At 36.6% G+C, this 23,805-nt stretch overlaps 1 protein-coding gene across 2 annotated transcripts in view; it reads left to right on the top strand.

Annotated features, from left to right (window-relative positions):
* The window catches only part of NDFIP2 (Nedd4 family interacting protein 2), a 46,556-nt gene that overhangs the window by 19,575 nt on the left and 3,176 nt on the right, over nucleotides 1-23,805 (top strand). Inside the window, exons 3-7 of one of the 2 annotated variants that reach the window (XM_080361799.1) lie at nucleotides 598-725; nucleotides 7,388-7,475; nucleotides 16,468-16,586; nucleotides 19,698-19,764; nucleotides 23,266-23,371. In XM_080361799.1, coding sequence (XP_080217925.1) covers nucleotides 598-725; nucleotides 7,388-7,475; nucleotides 16,468-16,586; nucleotides 19,698-19,764; nucleotides 23,266-23,369 — 506 coding nt within the window. In that variant the 3' untranslated portion in view covers nucleotides 23,370-23,371. Of the gene's footprint in view, nucleotides 1-597; nucleotides 726-7,387; nucleotides 7,476-16,467; nucleotides 16,593-19,697; nucleotides 19,765-23,265; nucleotides 23,372-23,805 lie in introns of both variants that reach the window. The other variant, XM_080361798.1, reaches the window with a different exon arrangement.

Below are 23,805 nucleotides of genomic sequence, written 5' to 3'. Positions count from 1 at the left end.
TATTTTAAATAGTTTTTACTGATTTTCTTAATAATTCTATGTGATGGTATTTTATTATTTCAACGTATGAGAATGAAGTCTGTGATCCATTTTAATAGAAGGGACATTTTTAAAAGAATGTGGTGAAACTGAAATCTTGGAAAAACTGGTTTTTGCAGAACAACTAGAGTTAGCAACAAGGCCATGCTATTAAAAATACAGCATGATTATTACTGGACTTAAAAAAAGCTTTTATTTATCAATATCAATTAAGATGTTTCTGTGCATGTCTTTGATGAAAAGCCTTTGGATGGAATACCTAGGGATGTAACTCAGCAAATACAGTTTGTTTGTTCATAAATTTTTTGGCTTCCTGCAACATCTTGGTTAAGTTTTCTGACTCAAGTAGCAACTAAAAGCGCCATCAAGCTGTTCACTGTTTTATGTTATAAAAAGAAAGGGTTTTTTTAAAAGTTACAAGAGCTTGAAATACAAATACCAATTTCAGCCTATGTTGAAAAAAAAATACTTTATAGCTCAATGGTTATGTGCATGTAAAATTTATTATTCTGGACATCTTTCTGGCTTAAAAATGCATAACCTCTTTATTTTGAACAGAAACACACAATGAATTTTATCCTGTACCACCTCCATACAGTGTAGCTACCTCTCTTCCTACTTACGATGAAGCAGAGAAGGCCAAAGCTGCAGCAATGGCAGCTGCTGCAGCAGAAGTTGCCCAACGAGTAAGTGATATAGTTCTGCTTTATTTCCGTTTAGTGAAACATGTTAGGCTAATCTAATTATTTATAACAATTGGGCCCATATTATGGCCTGTTTGTTAAAACAATGGTGGGCTGGTGATTTCAGTATTTTGCATGCTTAGGTTTTTCTAGATAGTTTAAGTTAGATGTAAACTATTACGGAAAATGTAGCATGTTCAGTCTTTTCTGAGGTATAGCTGCTGTCTAAAGAACTATAAAAGCCAAATTTTGCCCTGCTAATAGTTTATCCAGTATTTTGTCATCTTTTAATTAGGTATCCACTACTAAAGTTACTTTGTAGAGTTACTGCTGATATTTAGTGTTTCAGATGCTTAAAAAAAAATAAATAATAAAGTAGACCTTTAGAGAGGAAGGAGAATTCAAACAATCGGGAAGGGGCTAACCCCCAAATAATGTACAATTCTTTTTTTTTTTAAGGAAAGGTCCCTGTTTGTTTTCTTCATGTTAATAATAGTACTTAAAACAAGAAAAAAAAAAACCTAACAACACACCAAGAGTTATGGTAAACAGTAAATTAAGTAGTAGGTGTATGTTCAGTAAGTTCAGTTTTGTTAGAATTAACATCATAAACAATACAGTCTTCAAAACAGAAAACTGATATCTGCAATTAGCGTTAAATGTTAGTTTTGTATGCAAATTTCTTCCTTTTTTTTTTTTCTTTCAAGTTTTGGAATGTGCACATACTGCCATTTCGTAGTATTCACCATAATATACTATACCCAACTTAGTCTTCCAGTGCTTTCACTAAAAATCTCCACCTTGTGATCAAATGTGGTTGCATTTGGCTGCAGTGTGCTTGTGACTGGGAAAAAAACCCAACAACTTCTGCTCACCCAGTGGGAGGCTGTTCCTTCCTTGGCTGCTGTGCAGCAATCACAGCGCACACCACTTGTTTTAAGGTTAAAGTGGGTTTATGTAACATCGCCAGTGAAGGTGTCGCACAAATCTGTTGGACTAAATGCAGTAGGGTGCCGGGGACATTTGCAGGGGAACTTGCCAAGCTTCTGTTACGAGGTGCCGATCTCCACTCGTAGCCTTTTAACCACTTTAACAGGAGCGTGGATTCTGTGTAGTCTGTCCTGACTGCTTGTCATATAAGTAAAATCTTTGCTGAAATACTGGTCTGAATGAAATCCTCAATCTGAAATTATAAACCTTTAAATTTACATGGAACCTGAACCTTAACTTCCAGGTTACCATTACTAGTCCTGTGACATTTCAGACAGGACATGTGCAACTTCCTTGCAAGATTATTGTTGCTTTTAACTATGTATGTCTAGAACCCTATGACGTGAAAGTTTCAGACATACAAGCAATCTTCCTTGACCTGAATTTCACAGGGAAAACTTCAGGCTAGGGTTCAGCCAATGTCAAGAATAAAGCTAAGCAAAAAAAAGTAGTGTTTTTTTGGCTTGACATTTTAAGCTTTTTTAGCTTTGGAGAATTGTTCTCACATGGTCAGGTCACTATGTCAGAAACATCTTTTACCGTTCCACAGAAATTCTACCTAGTTTTGGCCAAATTACAGCCTTTGAAAAATGAGTTTCCACAGTTAGTACATACAGGTTTAATTTAGTAAATGCGTGGAGATTGTTTTGCACGAACAAGTTTAGACTGCTCATAACTCTGAGGATGAGACTGCAGGTTTGCCATTGCCACAGAATGTTTTCAAATGTTGTGTATCAGAGCAGGGTTACAGGACTAAAAGCAGATACACCTTATGGCTGCTCTTGACTGCTTTTGGTGAAAACACTGGAACTGAGAAGTAGGAATTTCTGATGTGCTCTGATGCAGCTTTGCTATTCTTGGCCTTTGGTTAGAAAGGAAGGGGAAAGCCATTTGATTCAACTGCAAGGGCATTAAGTGAGAGGTGGAGGGAAGCAGGACGACGACTCTGAGCCTCTGAAGCTTACGTGTTGTGGGAAGAGAAGTCTGGTTTTGGTTGGGCAAGGAGGTAACTGCCTGGAAATGAACACAGGCAGGGAGGGATCAGAGAGGATGGGTCTAAGTCGAAATGAGAAGAGACAAGAGTGAATGGAGAGCAGTAGTGTGGAGGGAATACAGAGATATTTAAGTGAGAAACAGGAGGAGAAGGTTAAACTAGGATTCATGGAGAAAGGAACCCAAGTGCGGGCAGATTGTGGTACTGGGAAAGAAGCTGGTGTGTGAGAAAAGAGGAGGGAGAAGGAATCTGGAGTTAAGACGTAGGAGAATAGGATAATGGTGACAAAGTAAGAAATAAACCTTTACAAAGTCTGCTTTTCCAAAATGTACAGTAGAACTTGACATTCAAGAACTAGGTGCCGACACCACAAGAATTCCACTTATGAAAATGAGTAGGAACACACCATCATTCCCTCAAAGCAGAGACTGGCTAAAAAATTGTAGACGTACAGCAGTACTAAGTTACTAACAGAACTCTCCACAGTGTGCCTAAAAGCCATAGTCTTGCTTTTTGCTACAGATCTCAAATTTCCATAGAATTTCTGCTCAGTTTGCTTCTGTGTTTTTTGGTTACTTATTTTTTCTTTTTTAGGCACATATATGCACACACACAAGTTATATTAAAGGTTCCAAAGTTGAGACTTGGAGAAAAAGTAGGAAATGCTGAAGTTGAGTTCCAGTTTTGTAGATAATACTAAAATTATGTGCCAGTGCTTTTTTAATTAATGCCATTTAAATTACCTTACTATGTGATACTGCCACAATATCCCTGCCGTACTTAATACCTCTGATGGACTTAGACTGGGGTCGACTAAAACTGTCTTAATCTGACAGATGACTAGACTAAGTAAGAAAGGTCATGTTATGGTTAGACTGATGGTTTTTCATCTTGAGGGGAAGGATTTTGATCCTTAGCTCTGAATGCTGGTGGAGGAAAAGATAAGTGACTTCAGCTTCACACTATTGGTATGTAGTTAATTGTTTTCTAACTTTCACTGTCTTGGAGGTCACAGGCAGTGGCAGCTGTGGACAGTGTCTGACTTGAGTATGACACGCTTTACAAAACACACACACACAATATAATGTAGTTTTCCCAGTTGTTATTTTCAGCCTTATGAAATTAATACTTGTATGAATGTGAACTTTTCTATGATCTGTGCCTCTAGATTCTTCCTTTTAAAATGAGGATGTATTGCCCCTTCACTACAATAATGTGAAAAGTTGGAAAATGAAGCTGATAATTGTTTTCATTGTATAGCCCAAAGCACGCAGTGAAGAAGGCTACAAACTCACACATCGAGCAAAAGAGATGAAATTGGTATAAAAAGGCAGCACATTTAATGAACAGCTTTCACTTTTTTCCCCCTGAATCACCTAGGGATCTTACAAAAAACATTAGTGTGATCATATTAAAGACTCATCATAGGCCCTGCGTACACAGATTATGCATCTAAACTTAACATTTACTGCAAATTTCAGTACTTGTTTTTGTAGTTCTTTGTTTAGCTTGTCTTACAAAAATAGATTATGTATAAACATTTATTTCTTTCAAATGCTACCAGATAGCTCAATGTATCAAACAAAATTATATCAGCCCAATGTCAGCAGTAGCGATAGCATTAGTTACCCTGGGTTTTGATGTTTTCCTTTTCAAATTCTCAAGGTCAGTTTTGAAAGGTGAATTTAAATGGACAAAATATTGCTAACAGTTAAATGACTTGTTTGTATGTTGCAATGAATGGCTTTTACTTAACGCTTTTCAGTTGCATTTGTCTTATGTTTTTCTGTTTTTACATGCTTAGCACGCCCAGTTTAGGGAGTCTAGGAGTCTGTTTGATGAAATATTCCTCAGTCGTCCAGAGGTATGGTATAGTTCTCTCTAGTTTAGATTTTAACTATGAATTTTCCTGATGGCAAACAAATGCTTCTGGGGTTCAGTGTGCCTTCCCCCCGCCCCGCCATTGACCTCTCCATATTGTTTTGTATGCTAAAGGTATCATTTATGGGGTTTAATAAGTAATTTGACCCTTTCCTCAGAAGTTTTTCTCTCTAAATCCACTGCATTGAGAAGAGTTACATCAGTTTAGATATCCAAAGGGTTCCTGAAAACTCGGGGTATTTACTTGATATTAAAGGTGGTTGTGTCACTGTATGCTAGGTTTCAATTTGCAGGAAGGTAAAAGGCACCAGGGGGGAAAACCAGTCTGCTTTTTCGGACTACTACAGCAAGTACTGTAGTTTCAGAGGAGTTAATTGGTTCAACTTCAGTAGATGCTGTGAAGTTCTTTAGCTTAGAGAAATTGCTCAGTGTGACATGCCATTTATGTTGGTAGCGTGTTTTCCTGTTCAGTTGTTTCTCTGGTCATAGAATCAGTAAACTTTCTGCTTATACAGATCTCAGCATATTTAGTAAACAAGAAGTATTGTCCGTGACCCTTAACATGGCTAACTTTGTCTAAAATCAATATGAAAAACTGAAACAGTGTTATATATTTCACGGATTTGTGTGTTATTAAATGTTGTTTTTATCATTAAAAATAACTAAAATAATAATTATAATTGATAAAGATGTCACTATCGAATAGAAGTATTACTATGAAATCACATTCATTTCTAAGCTTCAGCAGAGACAACAATAATTCCACGTTGTCCCTTTTCATTCTTCAATGAATGGTGGCAAACAATTATATTTTGAAGAAGGACTGGGGCTGTTGGCACCAACTAGATCAAGTGAGAGCACTGTGGAAGAGCAAATATTAGTGGGGCTTGAGCTGTGGCCAGTTTGTGTCTTCTGTCTGCAGGACTGATCATAAAACACATAATACTAAATGATGTGGGTCTAGGCTGAACATGATTTAACCTCGGGAAACTATTTCATTTCTTAAACATTCTGAAAATTTTCATATGCCAGTTTTTTGAGACAGCAAATAGAACTTGGTTTAATATAATTCCCTTTTTACATTAAATGTGATAAATTAGAACTTGCTGTTATAGCTGAGCAAAATTTTCTTTTTCTGGAGCAACATTTTACACAGAGCGTAATTCACTAAATGGTTTGGAAATGACAGTATGAAGTACAGTAGTTAGCAGACAGTTTAAAAGAAGCCCAAAAAATATTTTATATAGGGTTTTATAGAGCTTCTGAAATCAAAATTCAAAATATTTTTTTCTTGCCCTGAGTTGAAAAAGGAACTTTTGTGGCCTGCTTCTCAGAGATAAGCACACTGAAATGTAGCTCTTTAATGCATTTTCAGCCCTTCCTTGCCTGCCCCATACTGGTCTTGTAGCTGCAGCAAAGTTGAGCTGAATAAACTAATGCTTTCGTAGCCGCTTAAGATGACCATTTAGGGACATCTGAAATTACGTGGAGTTGAATGATAGCCCCTTAAGATTGTTCAAGTAGCTTTTTGTGGTTTCTTTGAATTGTCTATGTGAATAAAAGTGTTTCTAAAATTAACTGACACAGAAACTTGGTTAATTAATCTGAAATAAAGAGCACAGCTGGAAATACATGGCCAGGTTATAAAGGGTTAAGCTGGCTCCCTTGAGTTGGTACAGTTCAATCTACCACATTTGTAACCCTAATCTCTATGCCCTGGTAAATATTTTGCCATGTTGACAAAGGTGAACATGTCAATCACATGACAGAGCTTTAGGTCACTGTGACTGTTTTTAATGGCCTTCTAGTTATGAACTTAATACACAAAATAGCATTTGGTGCAGCATTATTTAACTTGCATCATCCTGCATTCTTGTGATGTTATTCCTTTAAGTATAAAAATGGTGTGTTTAACTGGCTTTGCAGTTTTCGTCAGGCTCTCATTAGTAAGTGCAGTCATGGTGAGATCTTTTCATTTCCCAGTCCACAGTTGCAGTGATGTTCTACTTGTGCACAGAACTGCAGCTGTAAGATCTGCCAAGTTTTGTTGAAAATCAAATACTGAGAAACAAAACAAACTCATACTTCCAGTATCTTAAGATCTAGTATTTTGACACGACGGGAGAAATTTTCAGGTTGTTTTTACTGACATCAATGTTTACTTTGGTTTGACTTGAAGACCTGTGCTTTTTGAATTTACAAGACTTTTAAACACTTTTAATGTGCTCGCGCCCTCTGGTGTCCCCAGAGGTTTTCTTTGCTTTGCATTTGTTTTGCAGTGGGTTATAGGGCGGACAAATTGGTTAGTGCAGTGCTGTTGCATCAGCAGTTTATTTTAAGGTACTAACCTTGTTCTAAAACTTTATTCTGTATTTTGGGAAACATAGAAGACTTTTCTGTCGGGAAGAAAATAGAACATACTATATAATGATTTTAAAAAAAATATTTAATAGCTTGGCTGTTTATCAAGATAGCTACAGGAGGAAAAGAGATTCCTGTTGGTTTTGGTTGTGAAAGTACTCATCTGAAATAACTTCTGGCTTCTTTTAAGATGAAAAGGCAATGCATACTTGTCTTCTACAGAAACTTTTCAGTTAAATTTGGGCTCTGTCAATATAAGCAGCAAATAAGACTTGTTTTATAGATATGAATTATTTTTCTTTTAAGCTTCCTTGATGTGGACATGTTACAGAAATGTCATTTTTCTTCTAGCTTTAGAAACATAATCAATACTTTAATCCTACAGATAGTTATTCTAAAATAAACTTCTCACTAAATTATCACTAACCTGTAAATCCAGGAAGAAGAGTATCCACCACGGGATGATTTCAGTGATGCAGATCAGCTTAGAGTGGGCAATGATGGCATCTTCATGTTGGCATTTTTCAGTAAGTTATCTTGTACCCCAGACCTACTGAGGTATATCTTAATTGTACCTTTTTTCTATGGAATATAAAAGATAGCTATGATAAACTGCATTAATGTACTGTAATGAATCGATTTTTTTTTTTTCTTACCTGTACACAGATATAAACAATTCCTGTTCCAGATGTAGCAAATACGTTGCACTTTTTTTCTGTGGCATTTGTCACAGATAAGGGAACAAAACAAAATAATAGTAAATGTTTTGAGGCATAACAAGTCTGCACTGTGAATTATGAATTAGGAAATTCTGTCATCTTCTAGTTGGACTACCAACTTGAATTAAAGGCTGGATCACAGAAAAATGGCAGTCGATGCTTAAGTAGAAAATATTTGTGCCATATAATAGTTGCTGGTGTTAGCATAGCGAATTAAATAGCTGTGGGTGGAGTTTTGGAACAGATCCAGCAATGCTTATATTCAGGTTGAACTGATCACTAGCATATAAAAATATACTGTCTTCAGGTAACATCTGATTGCAACCAGCACTGTTATGCACTTGTTCAAGTACTATGTGTGTACGCTGTACGTCTTATCTTGTAATGTTCATACTGCATTAAGTAAAGGTAGATTTAGCCACTGTAAGTTATATATAGAAAGAAACTACTTATGTTTTCCCAATTGTATATTTCTTTCTAATTTCTGAGGGTGTTTTCCCTTGTGGATGGAAGGTTGATGTTGAGGATGTAGCTGTTCTTTTTAGCATTCATCAGGATGAAAGCTGATCGATTTATCCACTGAAACCTCCTTCATGTCTTTCAACCTAGATCTCTTCTTAGTTCTGTTCTCTTTCATGTCTTTCACAATCTCTTTATTTAACTGTTACAGATGCAGGTAACAGAACTGTCATGGAAGTTTTTTTCATGTTGGTGTACAATGCACTAGGACAATGTCGTGTTTGCATCTTAGGATAAAAAATTATGTGTCTGCCTTACATAGCAAATATATAAATACATAAATAGGATAACAAAGTGAGTTTTGTATTCTGACCTCTTTCTGTGGCTGGTCCGCAGGCAGGGTATGTATCCTTGGGGGTGGAAATGGGCCTATGGCTTCATTTTTCTTTTTCCCTTTTTTTCCCTTCACTGTGTGCTACAATTTTTGTATTTGTATTTGTATTGGGCCTTCATTAGCACTGTACTTGAAGGTCAAGTGGGTTGTTGGCTCTAATATGCTTCAAGTCCTTAAAATCACAGCTGAAAACAGACTTGTTAGCTTGCAGGTAGGCGCACAGTAGTACTAAAACCCTGCTGTGCAGAAGCTGAACTGGAATCAAAGGCTCCAGAAAGGCTTCGAGGACACTCAAATGCAGTTGACCAAAACTGAATGCCCAGAACCTTGTATGCATCTTCAAGAATGTAGATATTTTCTTGGACAAAATGTCCACTTTCTCTTCAAATAGGTGTTTTCCTGGGGCTGACTACACAGAGCACTATTTTTACACATTTGACAAAAATACTCTGCAGATTATATTTTTTCTTGATAGTTCTGAGACTGTTACTGCCAACTTTGCTCACCTATGAATGAAATGCGTAAAATGAGTGCTTGCACATTGCAAGATATTTGTGCAAATGTGTGCTTAATCGGGCTCTGTGTTGGCTGTTACAGATACTGGTTACATATGGAAATCGATGAGGTTTGTTTGTTGCTTCTGTTCATAGGATGAGTAGCTCACAAAAGCTCATAGCATTTATAGATCTGTAATATTATTTTTCAGTAGTTTTTCTCAAGGAAATTGGAGAGCTAAATGAAAAATGAGCTTAATAATGGTAGATTGTAAATAGTGGGTTGTAGATTCCTGTCACTCTAATGAGTAGATAAAAGTCTCCATAAAAAATGATGTATGTAGATTTAAGAGAGCAGGGATTAAAATGAAATTTACAGTATGGCTGTCTTTTGGGTTTTGTTTTCAAGGTGGGATATGTTTAAACGCAGATCACAGAGAGCCTTGAATAAGTTCCCTCACTTAGTTAAAATGCAGAACAGTGTCGGGAATTGTGTTCTAATGAGAGGAGCATGGAAAGGGTGGCTTGTTCCAGGTGTGCTCTCCCACCTCCTCCCGTGGCTGTTATGCACAGCCTTGGTAGGAAGACTTTTCTTTTCATAAAAAAACAGTGAACTTAGCTTTTTAAATTTCATCTTACTCAACCGAGGAATAATAAAGCAAACTTTTTACTGAGCTTACCTGCGTAATCAACTAGTGATACGTAGCTGTAATACCATCTAGTGGTAGCTGCTCAAGTTGCATGAAATTGCTGCCTTGAGGCCATCTGGTGGCCAGATCTGTTTGGATTTCTTGCTAGCTTTAAGAGCTTGGTGCATCCAAGTTACAAACCTGTTTCCTGTCTAAGTTGTAAAGTCCTGTTCTGTGTAGCATAACTAAATAGAATGAGACAACATCGTCAACAGAATAAAAGTCCTTTGCGTGAACAGCTGGTTTTTTTGCTTTAGCGTTTGATTCAGAAAGTTAGTGGAACAAATTTAGAGAACAATATATTTTATTTCTAATAGGTGGCAAAATCCTATATTTTAAAAATTTTTGTTGCTCTTGAAATCTGTGACTATGCTGATGAGCCAAGAATCTGCTCTCTAAAGGTCAGAGCTGGTGTTTGTCTCTTTCTGAGTTTGAGGTAAATGAATGTATTAGTGAATATATTCATTTTGCTATGAATGTGAAATGCAACAAATTTTGCTACCAGACCACTTAATATATTTTTTTCTGTTATGTATTTTTAAGTCAGTTGTGCCTTATACATCATAGTATACATAGTATACATAGCATAAACTTCCTAGAATGCCAGAAGAGGTTGTTAATAGGTGAGTTTCTCAGAGGTTTTTTTGGTTTTGGGGGTTTTTTTTAATGCATAGCAAAAAGGAGGAATTTCTGAGCTGTTTCTTTCCATTTTGAACACAGCTGTAATGGTGATAGTGCAAGTAACTGTCATAAACCGAATGACTTGGTTTTCGTGCCTAATGAAGTCTTTTGAGTCATGTCTGATTGGCTTATTCTCAGCAATCTGGGCATTAATGAGAGGCTTATATGGTTATCTCTTATATTTATGGAGTACCTTAGAAATATCAAGCAGCCCCAGAAAGAATTGCAGAATTTGTCTGGATTCTTTGAAACCATGGAAGGGAGTTTTGGGTTGTCCCTACAACCAAGGAAAAATGAATATTAATTTGAACCTCACATATGAGTAAATAAGGAGGAAGAAATGGAGAAAAGTGTTCAGTTGTACAGCCAAACTGAAAGTTCTTGTATAAAGTTCTGATTTGTTCATTTTGAACAACACCTGGGCAATATAAACACTGTGTACAACTCACACCAATAAAATCTCATAATGTAGAAAAATGTAAATGCATATATTGTCCCAGATGTTTTATGTAACAGATAATAGCCATACCAAAATTTTGTATATTAACATTCATACAATTATCAAAGCTACTAGATGCTTCAAACAGTTGGTAAACTGCATTCAAGCTAGGTAATATATTTACGGGTTTCACGCGGGCAGAAGTTGGAAGGTGGAGTTGCAGCACAGCCCTTGCTTGTGCGCTTTCTGAGGAGGGGTGAGCACAGTCTGAATTTTCTGCTGGGAGGATTCCACTGTGTGAATTCAAGAAACCTGACTCATGTACGTCCAGATCACGAATCTTACACGGGTTTCTCTTCGGCATGCGAGAGAAACTGAGGGGAAGTCATCTGACTGAAATTGTTAATGTTGGAAGGAAATAAAGGAACTGTTTTGAGAGCGCTTGTTTCCCTCTGATTATCAGAGAAGCCTGGCTGACCTTCATACACTATCACCTGACTTCTTTCTGTATGCAGAAAGAATTTGATTTATATGGTTTCTCCATACATGTTGGATGTAATACTGAATAATTGGAATGAGGAAGCTTCCAGATGGGCATTAAGAAAAATTTGCCAACAAGGGCAATGAATCAGTAGAAATAAATTGCCTAGGGAAGGTTTTGAGCATTCATCACTGAGTAGAAAAAAAAGTAAAATTGTCTATTGAAGTTGATAGCAAATGCTTCTAGTGATCATCGTCAGACTTGAGGTGAGCCCTTCAGGAAGGAGCAAAAATGTGTCCTAGTTTACGGGTGGTATAAATTCTATGCGAAAATGGGAAGAATAATTCTAGTCATGCATGAAAATCTGGATAGTATTATTTATTACAGTATGCTTAGTAAACCTAGGCCAGGAATGAAACATTAAGCTCTTTGGTGTTTACTGTATATTAAAGTAATAAGTCATTGGACAAACACATTGAAGAATAAAGGATGTAACTGAGCATGGCTGCTTTTTGTGTGTATAGTTTCCATTATAATCTTACCACAAGCTTGAGCCATGGTTAAAATTTGGAACCAACATAGGTCTTCACACCAGTTTTCCTGGCTTCTTTTCAATAATACTGAATATAAACTTAAGACAAGTGATTAATGTGTAGCTTTGGGAAGCTAAGTAAAACAGATCAGCAAGTGAAGTGCAATAACAATTGAGGAAAAAGCAGATTAGTTCTAGTGCGCTTATCATTATTGTTGCATCTTCTGATGTATTGCAGTATGTATGAAAAAAACATTGCACAGGATTGCTTAATAACTTGAAAAACTAAGTTTCCTTTGTTTACTGTAAATTGTGGCACTAGAATGAAAGGTGTCATTGCTTTGCAGCTTAATGAACACTAACAAAAAGCAAGCATGGATTAATAAATTGTTGATCCCCAAGTGCAGCTTCATACATCATCTTTTCCTTGCTGCTATAGTTACTGGAAAATGAAGAATGGCAATGGATACAAGCTTGTCTGTCAAAACCAAACCAACTCATTTTACTACAGCTTCTTCAGAATTGCTGATAGACAAAAGATGTTTGATTTCATAGTTCGGTTTTTGATATGAAAGATCCTATGCTGACCACTGCCCCTCAGAAGAGAGCTTTGGGTCTAGAAGTGGCTGATGGATAGCCTTATTTTCTATGTCAGATTCTAAGACTTTTACAACATGTAGAACATCCTGTGCTTTCTATTTCAGCTAAGGTTATCTCATTGCAAACCGTAAAGAGAAATAAAAGTGAAACATAGTTGTTGTTAGCATTATATTGGATATCAAGAAGAATTTTGTATTAAAAAAGACCTTTAGTCCAATCCTTTTTCTCCCAAAAAGCAACTTACTTGTTTTTCCTTAGGAGTTTTGTTGTCATGAGGAAAAAACTTTAATTATTATATGCTTCTTATGTGAATTACATTAATATAGACTTCCTTTCTTCTCTTGTTGTCACTTCAGGAATGTATAAAACCCCAAAATCTTAGATTTGTCAGTCCCACTTGTCTGTATGCTGTTAAAGTAGAGAAGAAAGACTGAAATCATGATGCTGGTGCAGTCAGTGTCAGTTTCATGTGAATGTCTGGCATTTTTTAAAGGAAAGAGGACAATAACTGAAAGTTGGGTTCAAGTATGAATCCAGAAGCTGGCAATCTCTGGCACAGGGAACAATTCTTGCTGCAGGGTGATGAGTTGTGCAGTGGGAGAAGATGAACACAGACCCTGTCTGCGTGAAGAGGATGGGCAAACATAAATTAATGCCTTTTTTAAAAATTAAATTCATGATGTAGTTGTAGCAGCTTGTTAGACTTGGTCTCATGTTTAGGAATGGCTTTCTTCTTTCTGATAGTGTGTATGAGTGCCAGATCAGGAACGTTGTATGAGAATGTCATGGGAAGCTGAAGCAGTATGAAGGACGTAGTCATCTCCTTAACTGCTGAGAAATGTCGTTTACATTTCACGAAGTGACTGGATGGATGCTGACAAGAAGTGGAGGATTGCGTTTGTTGAAGCCAGGAGCTCACACAATGACTTAGTTGTCTCTAGTAGAAACAGAAGGAAGTAAATACATCTAGAGAAAATACTCTTTTACTAGTATCTCCCCTCATAATTTTATTTTCTCTCTCAGCTTAGTGGAAAAACTTGTGCTGTGGCAATATAGGGATGAAAATTATGGACAGCTTGTGTTGCAATAATTAGGAATTATACAGAAAATAACATTAATAACTCTAACCACATGCAGTGTAGGCTGCAAAGCTCAGACAGCTTGCCTGACTGGCAGAGGTTATACATGGAAATCATAGTGGAAAAAGGTACAGAAAGGCAGATGAGGCTAATCTTGATGTAGAGAAGAACAATCAGAATGTAGATAAAAACCTCATTTGTTAAAGTCAACTCAGAAGCTGGAGATGTGTTTCTGAAAGGAAATAGTGTATTTTGTAACCAGGATGAGACAATGAATAGAAGTCTAGAAGTACCACCAGGACACTGAGGAGGTCAGAGAGAAGCAATGGGAAATATTGAAAACACTTAGACATTGTTGTTACCCATCTTAACTTTATAAAAATGATGCAACACCAAGGCAATGTTGGGAGGATCTCTCTAACATGTTGCCCAGGTTTTACAGAGGTGGAGTTAGTACATTCCTCATTATACTGAAGAAACTTAAATAGTGAGATTTTTCTTCTGTATATAGTTCACTTTTATTTGGATGTGTGAATTTGCGTAGTTTATAGCTTTGATGTGGTTTATGCCTTTTCTTTCCCCCTTGTATTGTCTGCTTAAATAACCTGATGGAACAGCACACTGGTTAAAGCGAAAAAGCTATTGTGCACAACACTGGAACATGCTGATGATGCCTGTGCTTTCAGGAGTTGAGCAAACAACCTGATGTTAAATATCCACCCAATACTCATCCAGTGACTGTAGAGCCTATTTTTAATGTTCCTGTAGGTCAAATTGAAAGGAGGGTAAAATTGTTACTGTGTTCAACTTTGATAAGAACTAATTTTTCCCTCCGCTTGTATTTACGATTGGGAAATTTAGTTTTTATAATGCATATACAAATTAATTCACATGTTATAGAGATCCTTATTTATATATAAATAAAAATTATAAGCATTCTGAGAATTCTTCTAGTCCACATAATCTATTAGAAACATGTCTATCTTCTGTCCTCTTTAGCGTGCCTATCTTGGGAGCCACAATCACCCTTTGTGGCTTGAATAGTGGGGAGAAATGGAGAGAGCAATAAACTGTTATGCTGAGACAGGAGCAGGAATGCATTGAAGAACTACCTTCTGAAATCTGTTACTCAGAAAAGTTTGGGGGAATTGGAAGAGTTCGCTTAAAATAAGAGAAATCCTGTTTTCAAAACAACATATCCAAGCTTGCTAATATAAATGCTTTTCCCGTGTTTTGGGAAGATAGGTAAACACTAGGGTCACAATGTTGTTGCGTAGTTCTTATGTAATAGAAATGCTCTTTTTTCATTCTTCTCTGCATATACCAAATTGGGTCAGCATTTATTCGAAGTTGTTTCTTGTGGGTTGTATGCTGGTTTTTTTTGTTTATTTATTTGCTGGGTTTTGTTTGTTAGTTTTCTTTTTTGTTGTTTGTTTGTTTTTTATTAATTAGGTCGTGGTTTTGTTTTTTTTCCCCCAAAAAGACTAGTAATTGGTGTTAAAGTAAGCTTTCTCATTGCCACCGTGTGTTACCTCTGGCTCTGTCTCAAGCAAGATGTTTTCTCACTTGTGCAAAATGACTGTGTTGATGGAAAGTCTTCCAAAACTTCTCTTGAAACTTCAGTTTCTTTACAGTTCGTGGAGTCCCACTGCAGTTTGACTGATGACTTTAATTTTGCTGTTGTGGGCGAGTCATTGTGTCTTCGTGTGGATTGTTGGAGGAGTTGTAACAAGGTTTTAAGTTACAAAAAAAAAAGTGATTATTTATAGATAATCCTCCCAAATTGACTTCTGTTTAAGGAAAAGAAAATTGGTCAATAGTCTTCTAATGTTTTACTCTAAAGTGTTCAAATATTTACTGAAAAGACAGACTTTTTTTCTGTGGTGATTTATTGTCTGAATTTGAGGTAGGGTTTTGTTTGTTTGTTTTCTCCATAAGTTTGAGGATTTAATACATTAAGGATTTGCGTGCAGGGATTTTATTCCCCTCTGCCCCCCTTCCGTTCCTGCTTGCCTCTTCAGTGGTTTATGTGTTTATTGTGGGCTTCACTCATGTTTTCAAATTTCCGCTGTCTTGTCCTCTCCAGAACTCCCATATCATTGTCTTCTACCAGCTGCCCCAGCTCTTCTCTTTGGTGGTTTTCTTTTTAGTTGCCCTCACTCCCATAGCTGGGACATCACCGACTTGGGGATTCCCTCACGTTGACCTGATGTACCCAAACTGGAGTCAGTACAGATGATGCCGTTGATTGCCAAGTACATACATAGATATGAAACTTTCAATTGTAAAACCACTGGAAGTTCTGTAGAAGTGCTAACTGAAGTTACAGTGGTAGTTAAGCTCAATGTCCTTTTTGTTTCTCCATTTCTTAAGCTTCTATGTAAAGCTTCCAAGGCTTCTTATATCTTACGCCTGAAAACAGTAACCAATGAAACATCAGCTTCTCAATTTATCTTCATTTCTATACTCTGTTTACAGAGCAAGAGCAGATACTTTCATTGTGTTTGATCCAAACTGGATAAAGCTGAATATGCAGCCTTGATACATGCATGTATGTGTGCATATAACTATATTTTGGTTATTGAAGTTTAGCAAGGTCTTTTCTTTGTTTTAATCCACATCTTGTACATTATAGTCCTTTGTTTACATTTACCCTTCATGTCTAGTGTCCTCTGGTTAGATTTCTGTCGCAATGTAATGCTTTCCTTTATGCTGGAATTTTCTCTTGTTTAAAGTAGTAGGTTCCAACCAGTTTACCATTTGCTTTGTTATTAAGTAACTGTACCAGGGGGAATGTCTGGGTTCAAAGTCGATCTCTGAAAGCCTGAATTACCGGAAGGGAATTACTAACTGTGTAAGCATGGCCTTATTACTTTAAAAGTGAAATTAATGTTAAGTCTGTTTGCTTAGCTATACAGATTAACAGAAGCTACTGTTTCTTTTATTTTATAGTGGCGTTTATTTTCAACTGGATTGGATTTTGTTTATCCTTCTGTATAACAAATACCATAGCTGGGAGGTATGGTGCAATCTGTGGATTTGGTCTCTCCCTGATCAAATGGATTCTTATTGTACGGGTATGTTTTTTTTTTTTGATTCACACTGTACAGACACTATTTGTAGAACCAAACCATAACATTTCATTCAAGGATATATAATAATGGAATTAAAAATTAGTATAGTAAATTCCCGTATTTAACAAAGTGCCTAGAATTTTCTCTAACTTCTACTTTAGTTGAGAATTTACTTGCTATATATATGCTTACAAAGGATGAAGCTTAATCTATTTTTGTCTGACATAGCATTTTATGTTAGTCTTTCCACTGAATAAATGCAGATGACTCATTTTTTGCACAAATATTTTAAAACATAAAGAAGAAATGGAACTGGTACCTAGAATGTCACTGGTATTATAGTGTCCTATATGAAAGGTTTGTAAATAGCTCAGTCTGTTGGCTGGGGGGAAAAATAAATTAGAAAACCTTTTTCCCTTGTGTTTGATTCTTTTATTCTCTGTAAGATATGTACTGAACAAGTCAAAATTGAATATGAAATTAGTCACATTTTTACCATCTCAGATGCTGAATTTCTTGATGTTTTAACTGCAAGACTAGGTGCTTTTCAGAAAGGTATGTTAGCCAAGTGAAAGTTACTTAGCTGAGTGGATACTGGATGAAATGTAATGATTCTTTCTGAACTTGAATTCTGCACGACTGAGAGACACAACATTGAAAATTTCACCCTATCTAACGACGAGAGAGATCTTGGGTAACTTAGTTAACTTTTATGCCCTGTCAGCTCTGAATTTGTTATGTGTGTGTGCTAGTAACTTTAACTTGACTTGGTCTTGGCACAATAATACAGGGATTGTAGAGAGGAGAGATTGCATGGTCCTTCCTGGGCGTGCTCTTCATTCTTCTTACAGCTGAGGGTGGGTTTTTCTTTGCTTTGCCGGGGCAGGGGAATTCTACTGGACTAGATGTGATTCTTAGTTGGAATTCAGGATCTGGGATGGAATTTGTCTCAAGGCAGGGAGAAGACATCATTTTTTCAACTATGCGTGCATAGGGAATACCTTCAGCTTCCCTTGAGGCGTACTGAATAGAGGGTAGAATTGCTCATTGTGTCAGTGTTATTATTCCTCTCTGCTTGAAAATGTGCTCATAACGAATAAAAAAATCAATATATGCCAAATTTCAGTGAAGAATTACTGTGTTCTAGACTCTATTTAAATTTCTGTATGTAATCTTTTACTAACTTTAAAATATTGGAGCTGACCAATTCCAAGACCTCAGGGCTCTTTTTGCTTCGTAGTGAAGATGGTCATCTTGTGTTGTCTCCCTTTATAGAGACAACAACCGAAAGCTCGTAAGGTGTTATATCGCCAGTTTTGTTTTCATGGTGACACGCAAGTACGCCTGTGTGTGCAAAATTGTTCTGTTCCTTTGTTTCAAGCTCTTCAGAAGGCTTGTGCTGCCCTTTCTCACTCAGGGTCAGTAGTTACAAAACTTTTATAGTGTCTAAACAATCCTAGTTCCCATATGCTCTCTCTATAACAGTTTTTACTGCGAGGAAAAAGAAAAATAAAAGAACAAAAGCATGATTTTGCTGTGGGGGAAGTTCTGCAGCTATGAATTCTTCTGCCTAAAGAAAGTGTGAGAGTAGTGCGCATAGGCCAGTATTTGATTGCTGGTTTTAGTAAATCTTCCCAGTTAAATGCAACTGTAACTTTTTAAAAGGTGGATTGGTATATATGTTTAGAGAATTGAAAATGCTGACTCTCAAGAGAGCTGGGATTAGTAATGTTGTGAATTTCCTGGGAACTTCTTGAGTATTCATTTGATATTTTAATGACATGTCAAAATATGAAATGCTTACCCCACTGAATCATAGAAAAGCTAGTATTTATATAGGAATAATGTAAGAACCAATTTTTCAGTTCAACCTTGCAATTCTTGATTTTTTTATATTTTTTTTTCTTGGATTGCTCATAAAAATGAATACAGTACAGGATTAAACCTTTAAAGAATTTATGTGGTCTGGCTTTATTCTGGAGAAAACATGTGGATTTCAGTGCACAGTTACTCGAAGAAAAAAAGCAGCTATTATATCTATGGTTCTTTAAATGTTTTGGATTTTTATCTGGTAGCATATGTGGCACAGTATCCTCTCTTCTTCTTTTTTTTAAGAGTAAACTGAATTATGTGCCTGAATTAGGTGATTTCTTGGTTGCTACTACTGAAATGACGAATAATAAGCACCGGGGCAGGATGCAGTAAACAAACTGCCTCGCAGTAGGACGGGAGGTGTATGAGAAGTGTGCAGAGCCACCGAGCAGGTTATTTTATTCTTTCTGGCAACTTTTCACCCATCTCCCTGTTCCTACTTGTGATGCGCATTTTGGAGACATTTGATTAGCCTTTTTATCAGTGAAGCATGCAGTCTGGAGTCTGGTAAAGGCACAGATACCTGTCTCCAACACCATCGCACGCTGCCCTCCAGCTGCCTCCCACATCACAGGGAGGACAAAACAGTCTACCATGGTCACTAACAGGAACAGTTGAAATACCACTTCAAGGTTCATTTAGTTGCGTTCAGCTCACTGCTGGGAACTGAATGCTGGTTTGAAAATGAAAAGACTTTAATGAGTTGGGGGTCTTTATGGGGCTGGTATTCTTGGCAGCGATTAACAGTAGGGGGTATACAGAAGGTCAAAAGCTCTTCTTTTGAGGGGTCAGCAGAACATCCCTGTCTGATAAGATTAAACTAATGTGGCTTTTGGTGTTAATATCTAAAGCAGCAGGCTGCTGTAATGTGTTTGGGATGGCAGGCATTGGGGGGAAAAAAGGAAAATCGGCAAGTGGGGACTCATTATAACAGAAGATGTCAGAGGATTCTGGCAAGTGGTACAAGGGTTTTTTTGATGTGTATAATTTTATATGTATGCACACACACACATTTTTTTTTTTTTAGAGGTTTTAAAATAACTTTGCCACAGACTGATGCTGGAAGTGTTATTTGTATATTAAACTGCTGCACAAATACCAGGTTTGCATTTTAGTTGAAAGTAGTACTTTTATTTAAATTTACCTTTTCCTCTATGCTTTCTGTATTCACATAGTATATTGAATGTGTTTTAGTCATCTCTCTTACTGTAGCTAAGTCTCTTGTATGAATTTCAGTTTTCAGATTATTTTACTGGATATTTCAATGGACAGTACTGGCTTTGGTGGATATTTCTTGTACTTGGTAAGTGGCAATTGAAAACGTTTCTGTTTTGATGTGGAAGTACTTAAACATGAATCACATAAATGAGAGTTCTGTAACATGTTTAGCTATGTGTTTTTCTTTAGCTGCTGATATTTTTGTGTTGTTTTTATTTCCGTAGTATTCGCGAGGTTATTGGTTACCATAGTGGTGTTATTGTGTGAACTGCGGACTATTCAAATAACCTTCAGCTCAAAAAGCTTTGCTCTACATATGTAATTATATGCATACCTGAGTCTTTTAGTTTCTGCTTTTTAAGCTGCTTCTACTTATCTAGGAGTGCAGAACTGTGTAATGAAACTCCACAGCATTATGTAGAGAACTTATTGAAAAGTGAGTGATATCTGGTACTTACTTACCTCTATAAACATGTATGTCAAGCATTAGATTTTAAGAAATGTGACTGATCCTGAGAAGGTGGAGCCTGCTGTCTTGTGCATAAGTTCATAAAATGCCCTTTTTCTAGTCCTTTGAAATGCACACTGCATCAGTAGCTTCTCAGTCAGACAAGGGAACAGCTTCATGCTTTCTGATCACAGCGCTCCCATGATCTCAGCTTTCTCTTGAGAGATTGTTCTGCCCATGTTCAAAATCTTATGCACATCAAATTCTGCTCTTCTGTCTGTTTTTAGTTAGGACATGCCAAACACCAGCCACTATACCTTTTTTTCCTACTGTGGATTCTGTAATTTGAATCTGGAATCTGGAATTATTTTATTTTACAGAAATGAACGCTACTATCCATTTTCTCTCTCTGGAACTATAGTAGACTATTGCTGGTTCAGTAGGTGGCACTCTTCCCTTTGAGTCAATTGACTCAAATGGCTAAACAGCAAATGTGAGAATGAAATGTTGGGTACATTTAAAAAAAGATAAAAACACCGAGATCCTGTTTGTGAGTTGCTGTTTATCTTGCAAGAAATAAATGTTACCTAAAATTTTCTCATATCTGCCTTTTGATACGGTTTGAGGACATTCATCAGACTTGTTAATAATATTCGACTTGTTTTACTGTTGTGCACTTGAGATACATGGAAACTGCAGAGCACATCACAGCACCAGTCCCTTGAATGCTTTCATATTCTGTTGGAGGTGATTGTTTTCAAGTAGGAAGTAAAAATGACTCTTTACAGGTACAGACATCTCCAGATAAATCTTTATTAAAAAAGAAACTCTTGTGGTGCCTGAGGTTGAGGTTTGACACTTTTTTTCTCTTGGATGAAAATAGCATGTTCTTCCCCTAACATTTTCCCCCACTATGTCTATGGAAAAAGCTGTGCACTTGTAGTTCTTTTCTTACTAATCTTCTGCAGTGCTTGTTCAGAAGTTTGGCATCCAGCCATCAACGCTCCCTTGTCTTATGAACTTTTTGCATGAAATACACCAACTGATAACATGGATATACTGAGATTGCTAGAACACCATAGAAGGATTTAACCCAACAGAGCTACTGAGCAGGATGTGGAGGAGCCGTTATCGAGTCTTGGGAGCGATGCCAAGCAGATCTGTATTTCATTGTTCTGGATAACTCTCCCATTAGAGCATGCGAGAGAGCATGTCCCCCATCTCTTCAGAAGTGAAAGAACCAAGTTGGATTCTTCCATTTGCATAATTCTTTGAACATACCTGAGCACACCTTTTGCCATCTTCTCTCTTCTGGTGCTCACCCAGCTGCTTCTGCTCCCTTCTTTCAACATCTGGAAAAATCTACTCATGCTTCATGGAAAAGTGAAGTCTACTTCCAAGGAGCTGTCATGTACAGTGAATAAATTGGAGAAAGACAATTCAAATTTTTAAATTTAAATGTTAGCCAATATTTCTTTTTGAGGAACACAGTGGAAAGTGTTTTGGTTTTATTTTATTTTTCTTCCCTAAACAGAGAAATATAAAATATGGGTTGAACTTGGACTGGTTTTCCAACATGTGTAATGCAGAAAGTATGCTTTCAGAAAGGCACCTTGAGAGCTGCCTGCCCACCTTTTGCTGTTTCAGCTGCTTTTCAGTTGAACATGGGACCATCATCTCTGGGAACGTCTGGGTAGCAGCTTTTGTAGTAGGCTTTTGATCCAGACCTTAGTACTTTCATCTCCTTGCAGAATTCACCTTAATCACAGAAACGTGTCTGGCTTAGGTCAAAGTTCCAGTGGTTAGCAGAGCATTCTCTGTTTGTTTTTTTTTTGTATGTGTATCCTAAGGAGGTTTTCGTTTCGTTTTGTTTTTTAAAAAAAGGCAGAAAGTAAATAAAATGAAAATTTACAAGTAAAAAGCACTTAGAGAAGAAACGAGCGTAGGATAAAAAATAAGTAGTCTCAACATGGAGAGCAGGTGGTAAAACTGCGTCACATAGCAAAATATCAATGTAACCATGGAGATTGTCTATTAGGGTAGAAGATGATGAAAATGATAAAATCTTTGCTAAACTGTTTACGCTTCAGTTTAGATTTTCGTTTGAACCTTTGGAATCTTAATACATACGTGTATATGTATATACACATAAGCATATATCTTCAAGGTACCTATGTATTCATTAAATCAGGATAGTTGTTCTCTAGTCTTGTGTTTCTCTCCACTGGATGTGGAATTTGGATTTCAACCCTTCAACTCTTTGGGCAGATTGTTTCTTCTCTCTTGTATTCTCCCTGATCTGACTGATAAATGGATTAATCTGTTGAAGTTTACTTAGCAGAGGAAAATAAACCAAAGAGCTGTGTCCACTATGCAATAATATCTTTTTCTGGGTTTGTTTGGTCAGATGCCCAGTGAATTGGTAACATGATAGTGATTTCCACTGTTGCAATTGTAGCTTCTGTGTGACTGTTCTGTATCTCTTGTTCCTCTTAAAAGAGATAAAATATTCTTTCAAATGGAGTCAAATTTAAATACTTAAAATAATTTGAAATGTGGAGTTGACCAAAAAAAAAGTAATCATAACACATGTTGAGTAGTTTTCTTTGAATCTGTTTCCTTCCTGCTCTTCAACTGGTTCATTTTCCTAGATGGTTAAATCTCAAGCCATAATCTGTTATATTTTATTATAGGCTTGTTGCTAGATCGGTCTGTGCCTTTTTTTTTTTTTCCTCTTTTGACTTGAAATATATTTCTCTTATGCATTTATAAAGGTATGTTTTGTGCTCTGAATAGTCTTTTAACACACTGATAACTAATTTTAAGAATTCTACTTGAAAAGAATGGGGAGCATATATTCTTTATGTTTTTCTTTTTAAGTTGTTTCATGCAGTCTTTAGCAACTGATACTTGAACCCAGAATGAACGTAACATTTCTAAAAAGCCGTCCATAAGGCTGCATCCTAATGTCACAAGACAAACGCAGTAGACCTTCATTTTGAATTTGTGAATGATGCATAAAGACATTGATGTCTTTAATACAATCTAGATTTCTAAAAAATATGTTAATAAAAATAATGTGGGATAGTGTCTGCTTGGGTTGATATACTTCATTTTGTGCATTTTCTACACTTTCAGGACTCCTCCTGTTCTTTCGGGGCTTTGTTAATTATCTTAAAGTCAGAAATATGTCTGAAAGCATGGCAGCTGCTCACAGAACAAGATTTTTTTTCTTGTACTGAAGGTAAGCAATTTTTAGTGATAAGGTTATCTCTCCCAGGAAAACTGAGAAGAATTAAATACTTAGAGATAAATAATCAAACTTCTGTCACAAAACAGAAGTCACGTGATTTTTAAACATCTATCCTGAATTTTGTACATCTTCTACATGGACTTATATCTGAAGTCTCTTGAAGTCATGAAATTGAAGGTAAATAGTGCATCCTTATTGCCTCCAGTCCTCCCTAACTAGTGTTAGTAAAAAAAAATGAAGAGGAACCTGTTGTCTTTCCTAAGCAAGAAGCAATATCTACTCCCTGTCAGGATACTGTACTTTGTATTAGAAACCTGGCTTTAGCAGTCAACCTGTTGGGAGCATGTTAGGAAGCACTAAGCTGCCCACATATTAAACCCGATTGACATGGGTCTGAACACGCGAACAATAGAGGAATGTTGTCT

Source organism: Nesoenas mayeri (assembly GCF_963082525.1).
Source record: "Nesoenas mayeri genome assembly, chromosome: 1".
In the NCBI taxonomy this organism is placed as follows: Eukaryota; Metazoa; Chordata; class Aves; order Columbiformes; family Columbidae; genus Nesoenas; species Nesoenas mayeri.
The sequence above is the reverse complement of the archived record's forward strand: the minus strand, read 5'-3'. Positions and strand labels throughout refer to the sequence as shown.